This window comes from Leptonychotes weddellii, chromosome 6, assembly GCF_054177405.1.
Source record: "Leptonychotes weddellii isolate Sample4059 chromosome 6, ASM5417740v2, whole genome shotgun sequence".
Taxonomy (NCBI): domain Eukaryota; kingdom Metazoa; phylum Chordata; class Mammalia; order Carnivora; family Phocidae; genus Leptonychotes; species Leptonychotes weddellii.
In genome coordinates, this window is record NC_138374.1 from 90,784,515 (window position 1) to 90,795,227 (window position 10,713).

The 10,713-nt window shown below is 44.1% G+C and overlaps 1 protein-coding gene across 1 annotated transcript in view; it reads right to left on the reverse strand.

Moving 5' to 3' along the window:
• Positions 1 to 4,580: 4,580 nt before the first annotated feature.
• The window catches only part of SLC9C2 (solute carrier family 9 member C2 (putative)), a 96,271-nt gene continuing 90,138 nt past the window's right edge, over positions 4,581 to 10,713 (reverse strand). The window contains exons 24-27 of the mRNA XM_081824622.1: positions 7,688 to 7,873; positions 6,528 to 6,612; positions 5,343 to 5,350; positions 4,581 to 4,601 (exon numbers count right to left, since the gene is read on the reverse strand). Of these exons, the coding sequence (XP_081680748.1) occupies positions 4,581 to 4,601; positions 5,343 to 5,350; positions 6,528 to 6,612; positions 7,688 to 7,873 (300 nt within the window). The remainder of the gene's footprint in view (positions 4,602 to 5,342; positions 5,351 to 6,527; positions 6,613 to 7,687; positions 7,874 to 10,713) is intronic.

Genomic DNA, 10,713 nt, shown 5'->3' on the forward strand with positions numbered 1-10,713 from the left:
AATTCAAAATCAGATTCATCAACTTTTCCCCCAGTAAATCTACCGCCCCCCTCCTCACTCCCTCAGGCACCCAAACCTTGGTGTTTTCGTTTGGCCATCTCTACTCTCTCCGTATATATGATGTCAATATAAAGACGGTGAAAAAGCTCAAAGAAAAGGGGGCCATGTACCCCCCCAAATCGAGTTCTGGCTCTGTCACCAAGCAGCCATGAGACTTTGTGAAAGTATTCTTTTCTAAATATGAAAAATCACGTAATAAATATGCGTTTCCAGGGTAGAAGTGATCCTAAGTACATCTTTAATACACTAGTGGGCATGGAGAGTAGAGCTCCCCTACCGAGAGTTGCTGCTCTCGATTTTCATGGGAGAACAGAATAAATTGCATTATTCATTCCAAGATTTATTAATTGGAAGTGAATTAATATATGACCATCGTGAGTATGAGAGAAGCATAAGCAATCTGAGAGGCAGTCCATGGGACTTCGGCAGGAATACACAGGCTTCTAAGATTCTCAAAGTGGGGAGCCTGTGTGGTCTTGCTGCAAGTCTGATCTCACCTCTAACCTGCACCCTAAGTGTAGGAATCTTCATCGTGGAGATGCTTAGCAAAGGGGGGGAGGAGCCAGAATGGCTGTGTCTAAATGGCCAAGTCAAAATGCCGATTGGGTGCAACGAACTGGCCGGTGTAGTGGTTTACTCCCTCCAACTCCACCCCTTGGGGCAATGCGAATTGAAATACTGACAATTTTAATTTTAGCTCAAAGGGTGTGTTAACTGGGTATAAGGTCATTACCACTTTCTTTGCAGTAACTGGCTCAGAAATGGGCAAGTGATACAGTTCTTGCGAATGAGATACAAAGGATCATTGGAGTTTCTAGAAGAATTCTATGTCCTGAGAGCAATCGGGAGGCAGCATCTGACAACCTGGGAGTGGGGAACCACAGAGCGAGGCTGTAAAGGTCAACAGCAAAGTGGAGAGGAAAATGATCCTGCATCATCTCCACAGAGTCCACCAACCATGAACCCATCCTGCCTCTGGACTTCCATAGTACATAAAATAATAAATTTCCTTAAGATTTAAGCCTTTTTGAGTTGGGTTTAGGCCAAAAGCATCCTAACATATACATGGAATGTATTGTCCTCTAGTTCTTTCAAATACGTGGTAACATGCCTCGTATGCAAGACTGAGGGCAGCCTATCTCAAGTTTCAAAATGTAATCACCTGAGGAGTATTGAAATGCAGACCCCAGGGGCCCACTCCCAGAGACTGAGCTCTAGGTGGCCAGATGCTCTTCATTGGTAACAACCCAGGTGGTGATGATGCGGAGTCCAGCAGATAAACTGCAGTGGTTAGCCCAATATTCACTTACCCCTTGTTTTTCACCAAAAACACCCAGATTGTAGTAAGGGTGGCAAAGTGAGGTGCCAGTTAAAATTCATCTTAAGGTGATAGGTTTGGGCACCTGACAGTGCTGGCCTGGGATGAGGTCCATTCCTGAAGAAAAGGCAAAACCTTCTTGCCCTACTGAAAAGCCAGTAGGCTGCCTGGGCGTACAAATGCCATTTTGCCAGCCTGAGGCTCAAAGTCCCAGGACAAGGACAAGGGCAGGGGCTGCAGCCTAGCTCCACGATGACTTCCTCAAGCCGCTGTACCCAGCCCCCTCTACCTATTTCCAGACATGCTGTTACCATAAGAAAAATGAAGCCCTTAATAGAATAAGTCACGGGGATGAAAGGTACAGCGTAGGGGATATTGTCAATGCTACTCTAATAGCATTGTGTGGTGAGCACAGCATAAGGTTTAAAGAAATTGAATTGCTATGTTGTACACCTGAAACCAACGTAGCATTGTGTGTCAACATTTTTATATAATGATAGAAAAAGGAAAATGAAGCCTGTGTGGTTCAGTCCCAGTGGCCAGGTTCCTGTATCTGCAGCCACATCCAGAATTTGCTGACACGCTGGTAATCCACAGTCCACACTGAAATACTGCCCTATTATGCTAGGTGCCCAGAAGGTTCTAATAGTTAGGACTGACTTTTTCTCTCACCTTTTCTTCTATTCTTACCTCTATTCTGGTTTTCCATAAAGCAGAGAACTGAATATCCTTTCAAAATCTTGTTGAAATGAAAAGAGATGATGGATTCCAAATAAAATAAACAACCAGGCCATAAAACTAAACTTTATTTGACTTTTAAAAAGAAATTGAAAAGTGATACCAAACAGTATTATGCAATGTAAGATTGTTAATTTCTCCTAAACTTTGCTTTCAGTAACTAAGATGGAGAACATAGTTCCATTTTTCAACATTTACTAAATTGGGGAGGGAGGGAATAACTTTTCTCTGGAAAATGTTAGGGAGGCACTAACAACATATCAAACTATGGGTCATATGCTTCAGTCAGTAATATATTAATTGTACAATGCCCTTGATGACTTTTACTCTCATTGGTAGGCCATGAACTGTATTATTAGCCTGACAAATTTCTAAACATCTCAAGTAATAATGCGACTGCTTAAAATTAGAACTTTTACAGGAGTCCATCACTTCTGAAATAAACACAGCAGTTCACTGTTCCAGCAACTTTTAAGTAACCTCCTTGCCAGGTAATCGTTCGGCACTTGGGCCAGGAGGTTAGCTCAGTCTTTAACCTGACCCTGCATATCACATTAGCACCGTTAGTATTCTTTTCTAAAATGGGATCCACTTTCCAACTATACAAGAAACTCAAAAGCAAAATATTAGACGATGAGTGTTTCAGGAGGAACATTAACTATTAAATGCAATCAGAAAACTTACTGAGAAGTTTCTCTTTTATCATCCAGAACATTCCCTCTAAAAGATCTTCTATATTAAGGGCTCTGAGAGATACGTGTGCATTTCTATGCCATCAAACATCCTCTTGTGAAGACATACTGCGTTAATTCAGTAAGAGCAATCCGACAAAGGGGCGCCTCAGGAAAAGAGACGCAGGTGAGTTGAATTCCGGTTAACTTTGTGACCGATTCCAGGATAACTGGAAACCTCTTTCCTAAAAAACGAGAATTTTTTTTTTTTTTTTTTTTAAATAATGGGGCCTGGAAAAGACGGTGACAATGAGGAGTCAGTTAAGTCAGTTACTTGACTCCCAATTAGGTTTCCCATTTGTGAAACAGGGTCCTTTTAAGAAAGAGGAGAGGATGACCCTAGGAAGGCTGCCTAAAAAGAACTAAGCTGCTTTCTTTAAAGGAACCATAAATCATAAGCTTGGTCGATGTGACTTTTCCTTCCCCCAACAAACACTCTGTACACCACCCTGACTATCACAGATGACCGGGCAGGCCCAGAATTTCTGCTAAAATGATCTTAGGGTGACTCTCTGGTTGGGGCTGTGGTAGGCCACGGGACTTCTGAAACTGCCTTAGACGGCACGTCATTTTCCCTTGGGAAGCATGTTTATTTGGGGTGACTTCGCAACTGGAAGAGAGAGAGTGCTGAAGGGCCCTGAAGCCCATCCTGGCACCATGTACTGTTCCCTCGTCCACCTGTGCATTCACCTAGCTCACTATTGCCCTGTCAGAGTGGTCTTCTCCACTCAGCTGTGGACTCGGGCCCAAATGAGCTCTGTTAGGGACCCCTTGAGTAACTACTAGCCTTGCAGGTCCCCCACTCCCCAGACTTACCTCCACTCTGTCCTGGCCCCATGGGGCCAGCCCTCCCCTCTCCCACTCTACACATGCTGCCCAACACTTCTCAAGCTTTTCCAAATTGGCCCTGATTGCTGACAAAAGCAGGAAAAGGTGTCGGGGCAAAATTTCCGTGACTCTCCATAATAAAATGGTTTGACGTCTCCTGGTTTATCTTAAAAATTCATGCAAATTTGTCACCCTACTCCATAATATGCTTGTTTTAATATAGAACATTTCAAATAATCTAATGGTTAAATGAGTTTCCTCCTTTTAAAAGAACATCAAGTAAAAGTGGCTGGGTGATGGACATTGGGGAGGGTATGTGCCATGGTGAGCACTGTGAATTGTGTAAGACTGATGAATCACAGACCTGTACCCCTGAAACAAATAATACCTTATATGTTAATTTAAAAAAAAAGTGTGCTACTCTAGGAAGATTCCCTGGATCCACCTATGGCTCCACATAACCCGGACACAACACCCACAAATCCTCAGGGAATGCACACTCCAAACGGAGAGGCACAGGCATTTAGATGCTAATGTCTAATCCTGCGCGTGGCCTGACCCTCCCCATCCTTAATGTGCCCTGTAGATCCCCACTATTGAGCCATCACGGGAAGGAGGTCAAGAGGGGGGAAATTGGGAAGGGGGACCTGGGGCAAAATCACATCTTTCAAAAACATTGTATCATTTTAATTGTTCAATAATTCAGGTGAGGTTTATCCCAATTTTTTCGAATCAATGAGCTGCCACTAAGGATCTCTTTTCTCACCACCCAACCACCTACATTTTGCTACTCAGCTTCACAGCTCATTCCAGCTATGTAGTTTAATAGTCACAGTAAGAAAAATTGAATCCAAGTATCAGGTTTATTACCTCATTTTTTCTCTTCCAATTATATTCTCTCTGGGTCATTCGAAGACCAGTGTTGACTGAGCCAATCAAATACATGCATCAGACAGAAAAACTAAATTAGGAATTTAAGAGTAAAGGTAGCAGAAGAATATTCTGAAATATCAATTTGCTTTCTCCCAGTAGGTCTCCTCTTCCCCTTCTCCCCTTCCATACAGGTTCTTTAGTTTCCCGTTACTAGGCTCCCAAGAATCCCACGCAAGGGCTGACAAAGTCAAATGAGAACAGGCAGGTCACACAGACAAGGAAGTGGGCCGTATCTGAGACAAGAGGGCAGGGTGTGGACCGCGGCAAACTGCACACTGTGTGTTTCCCCCAGGCGCAGCTCTACGTGTTGCCACATACAGGAACGAGGACCAAGTGTTGGCACGCTTTCTGAGTTTTTCAAGAAAAGCTCAAAATCTGGATTTTTTTTTTAAATGTGAAATGTTTAGATATTCATACTCTGCAACTTAAATTTTTAAAACAAAACATGTATGTGGATCAAATCTAGTGCATCAGCTGAGTCCAGTCCGTGAGCCTACGATATGTGGCTTTTGTCCCAAATTCACTGGGGAATACAGAGTGATATAGTACCATCCATCTAAAATGACTGATTGCAGAGAGCCTGAAGAAGGAGAGAGGCCTACAGGCCCAGGACAAATGGGGACCTGTGCCCTGCTTCCTGGCAGTACTAAGATCCTGACTCAGCAGCCCCGAGGGGGTTCACACTAGGCCCTGAGCTCCAAGCCCTGTCATAGACTCCGCTGCCCCAAGAGAACTATGGAAGCTGCAGAGAGGCGGACTGAAGACTATCTCAGAGTCTTCAGTCCGCCTCTCTGAGGGCTGGAGTAAGGATTATTTCAGTGTTCCCCAGCTTGAACAGAAGACCTGGAGCAGAGGGGGCTCCCCAAAATCAGGTGGTGCCCATGACCCCAGAACAGAGGTAGAAAGTAAGCCACAACAATGTCTGAGGTTGAATTTACTTCTGGGAGAGAAGTGGAATTACTTATTGAATGTCTTTCCTCCTCACAAGGGCAGAGACCTTGTTTGGCTTGCTCCCCATCTAGCACTGGGCATGGAGCCCAGCACACAGTGGGGCTGTATTTTATAAGAATTGTGCAAATGAGAAATGAGATATAAAATATTAATAAAATGTCACTTTCTGCACACGATTTGAAATCATGTAAACCCAACCCCCCCTTGAATTAACAATTCATGAAGAATTGCATGACAATGCAACGAGCTGGCCGATCACGTGAACTGGAAACGCCAGGACGGTGCCAATTGGAGAAGCATACTAAGGCTGACTGTTTTCAAGCTGGGGCAGTTGGGGAGATGACAACACGGCTTGGTAGAGCAGGAGCACTGATTATGAAATGAAGGAAGGGAATGCATTTTCTCTAGAGCAAGGCCTTCCTACCTCATCTTCTCGGTGTGCTGCTTAGCACCATGATACATGCAATGGGGCACTAATACACATTTAGTGACTGTAATTACTTAGTAACTATCAAAGTGCCCCTCAGGCTAGACAGTTGAGTTGTGGCTGTGACTATGGCTTGGAATATTCAAAGAGCAAGGGTCAGGTTCCATATTCCCTTTGGTTGTTGGGAGCACACAAGCTCGCCACACCTGGACCCACTGTGAGTGAGTCTCTGTCCTTCCCGTTCTTGCTCTGCCCCCAACAGCATTCTGTGAGTCCAGCCTGCCAGGACTGGAACAGGGTACAACACAGAAGCTACTCTCTACCAGCATGGGTGTGAAGGAAGGGACAAGAGAGAGAAAGGAGCCACCTGGATTTCAGTGTCTGGAAGACTCTGATGGATGACCTCCCAGAAGCAATATGGCAGCCAGGGTGGGCCCAAGGATGAGGACTGATGATAAACCCACATAATACCCTCAAGTCATTTTCTTAGAATTAAATGAGTTTTGCATGGTTTTCCTACCACTGACGGGCTACCCCTTACCCATGACTTTGGTGTCATCAGTATTTTTGGCAGGCTCAGATGCTTGCACAACCAGCAGCTTGCTTAAATCTGAAGTTCCCTGAACCTAAAGGGAAAAAGTCAAAAGTAGTCAGAAGAGCATCCTTTGATCTCTAAGCTGCCTCCTCCCTAATGTTTTCAAAGAATATAAGAAATAAGCCAAACCCAGAACTGGGCTTCCAGCCTAAGCTCTCCATCTTTTTCATTTCAAATCCCCTTTAACGTTGTTTCAAGAAGTCTTGGACCAGAAAATTATCTTCTGTGTTATTTATAGACATCAGAAAGGAACTCTCTACACCTTACTTATAACCAGACCAGACATTTCCAGCTTGGAAAACAGGGAATCCCTGACACCTACGGAGTTACTTGTACCCCGACGCTGATGTTCAAAGGCTCAAGGCCCAGCCTTCCCAGGTGGCAGAACTGTCTTCTTTTCTTAGAGCTTTTGCCCTGTGTGCCCACCAAAATCTGCCCTCCCGGAAGGCAAGGAGCATACAAGTGATATAATTGTAACTCTCATCTCTAGAGACCAGATACTGTCTCCCTGGATCCTCACAAGAACTCTACCGATGGGCAGCTGCTGTCAGCCTCGTCTCACTAAAGGGAAATGGAGGGTCAGAAGGCAGCTTGCCTTTGCTCACACACTAGTGGGCACAGGGCTTGGGCTTGAAACCCAAGTAGGCCTGATTCCAAACCTTGGTGTCTTAAACCAAACTGTGAGCATTGTTCCTGCTATTCCCTGCCTCACCCCCACCCCTAGCTTCAAAGCTAAAGAGATTTTCATTTTCTACTGGAAAAGCCTCTAGATTACTGTCATCCTCTGAACTACTGAGAGATACAAAGATAAGAATGCTACAAGAGGGACAAATGCACCCCCGTCCCTCGGGAGGCACAGCCCCACTCCAGGGCAAATGGCTTGGCAAGCAGAGAGCAGTCGGACTCCAGCCCCCTGTGCCCCCTGGGTCTCACTCCTGAATTGGGCACAAACAGCCCAGGGCATGTTTGGACTGTTTTGTTAAAGGTGGTGAAAACTACAGGGTCCTTCCAGGTTACATTTCTTTTTAAGGTGGTCAGTTGAGTTTTCAAGTCATTTATAGGGCACCATGGAAAGCAAATTACTCCCTAGAAATAACTGTCCTTACCTGCTCACAGGTTTTAGGCAAAATGCAAGGTGCAAGATAGGGTAACTCTGTCTTAGTATCAATGACACTACCATACACAATAATAATGAATTTCATGGTTACATTATCAATAGTCATTTCATTATAGCTTGATAAAGTCTCCACGTATGCCAGATTGGATGCCACACACTTCTGAAAGTCCAAGTCCTACAATAAAATTACATTTTTTCTATAAATCATGCCAAATGACACATGGAATCAGGAAGAAAGCACATTCACTGATTGAGCTGAGTTCTTTGAGGGAGTCAAAAGGCATTTAGACCGTAGGACCAACAGACAGAATTTATTTAGAGTTCAGAATGACCTCAGACAAGATCATGAACTCAGAGTGTTTATGTTGTTAGTATTAGTGGCCCTGGTTATGGATGCCCAGCCTGATTCACAGGTTTGCCTGAGCTCTCAATCAGCCTCAGCAGGTGGTCAGCTACGCCTTGTGGATTTGGTTTTACCTGGCAGTAAGTGAACACCCTGCTGGGCAAGTGAACAAACAATATCAAAAAGCCAAAACAAAACAAAGCAACACACTGAGTCTGAGTCATACTTTAAGGCTCAGGATAATAGTCTTTAGAGGTGGAAGGAAGATGTTATGTATGGGTTGAATTGTGTCCTCCCCCCAAAAAATTAATATGTTGACGTTCTGAGCCCCGGTACATTAGAATGTGACTTTATTTGGAAATAGGGTCATTGCAGATGTAATTGTTTAAGTTAAGACGAAGTCATACTGGAGTAGGGTGGGCAAATAATCCAATATGACTGGTGTCCTTATAAAAAGGGGAAGAGGTGCAGGGGTGACTCAGTCAATTAAGTGTCTGACTCTTGGTTTCAGCTCAGGTCATGATCTCTGGGTCAGGAGATTGAGCCCCGTGTGGGACTCCATGTTCAGTAGGGAGTTGGCTTCCCCTCTCCCTCTCCCTGTGCCCCTCCCCTGCTTGTGCTCTAGCGCACTCTCTCTCTCTCTCTCAAATAAATAAATAGGGGAGATTTGGGGGCACCTGGCTGGCTCAGTCGGTAGAGCACATGACTCTTGATCTCAGGATCATGAGTTCAAGTCCCACAGTGAGTATAAAGCTTCTTTAAAAAAGGGGAAGTGAGGGATGCCTGGGTGACTCAGTCAGTTAAACACCTGCCTTCAGCTCAGGACGTGATCGCAGAGTCCTGAGATCAGAGCCCCGTATCAGGCTCCTTGCTCAGCGGGGAGCCTGCTTCTCCCCCTGCTTGTGCTCTCTTTCTCTCTCTTTCTCTCTCTCTCTCTGACAAATAAATAAATAAAATCTTTAAAAAAAAAAAAAGTGGGGGGAGAGATTTGGACACAGACACACATACAGGGAGAACTCCATGTGGGATGAAGACAGTCATCTGCAAGCCAAGGAGGAGGCCTGGACCAGATTCCCTCCCTCGTTGCTCCTAGTAGGAACCAACCCTGCTGACACCTTGATTTCTTGCCTCAAGAACTGTGAGACAATAAATTTCTGTGGTTTAAGTCACCCAGGTTGTGGTACTTTGTTACAGCAGCTCCAGCAAACTAATACAGGCATACAGGCATTTAGAGGTCAGTCCCATGGTAGAAATCTTCCGGACAGTGCCCTCACTCTGAACATCTCCATTCACAACTATACGACCCAGCCCTCGAACCTGGGTCCCTAATGGGAAAACTGAACACCTACCCGCTGAAGGCACCAGCTCAGCTGAGGCATGAAAAACATAACTAGCAAATACCTAAATTTTGGAAGGAGAAAAATCTAAAAAAAATAAAGTATTTTGGTTTTTAAATGCATGTAAATTTTGAGTTATATGGTTTAGAGGAAGGGTTGCAGTATAAGCTTATCAGTGATTCTAATCCCCTTTTCAGGGGTTCTAAAAAGTCTTGTCTACTTCTTTGATGGGAAAAGACTAGAAGGAAATAAGCCAAAGTGTTAAATAAAGATTCTCTGGGTTCTGGTAAGCATCTGCCTTCAGCTCAGGTCATGATCTCAGGGTCCCGGGATTGAGTCCCAGGGTCAGGCTCTCTGCTCAGTGGGAAGCCTGCTTCTCCCTCTCCCTCTGCCACTCGCCCAAAAAGTGTGCATATGCACTTCTCTCTCAAATAAATAAATAAAATCTTTTTAAAAAATGAAAGGGCATTCACCTTATTATTGAGTCAAATCTATCTCCATACAATTTCGACCTGTTGGTCCTAATTCTCTCCTCTGGAGTTTCATACTACACCCATACTAGACATACTAAATGTGTCCCACTTCTCACGAAGAGGCAAAGCAAAGAGAAGAATCTAAATCTTTTTACCCTTCTGCTAAAATTTTTCTGAAAATAATTGCCACATAGTTAAAGAAACATGACTTCCTTAAAACAACATTTTCAACTTCTTTTTGTTAAAAGATTTTGTTTATTTGAGAGAGACAGACAGTACAAGTGGGGGGAGGGGAGTGGCAGAGGGAGAAGGAGGCTCCCCACTGAGCAGAGAGCGGGACACCGGGCTCGATCCCAGGACCCTGAGATCATGACCTGAGCTGACAGACACTTAACTTACTGAGCCACCGAGGCACCCCAAGTTTTCAACTTCTTTGGATAAATATCAAGGATACTGATTACTGGATCATATGGTAAGAGTATGTTCAGTTTTGTAAGAAACCTCCATACTTTCTAAAGTGGCTCTACCATTTTGCATTCCTACCAGCAATGAATGAGACTTCCTGCTGCTCCATATCCTGCAGCATTTGGGGTTGTCAGTGTTCCAAATGTTGGCTATTCTAATAGGTGCATAATGGAATCACATTGTTACATTGTTCTGAGGACATATGATTATAGAACATGTTTATTTGCCATCTACATATGTTTTTTGGTGAGATGTCAAGATTTTTGGCCCTTTTTTTTTATTATGTTATGTTAATCACCATACATTACATCATTAGTTTTTGAAGTAGTGTTCTATGATTCATTGTTTGCATATAACACCCAGTGCTCCATTCAATATGTGCCCTCTTTAATACCTA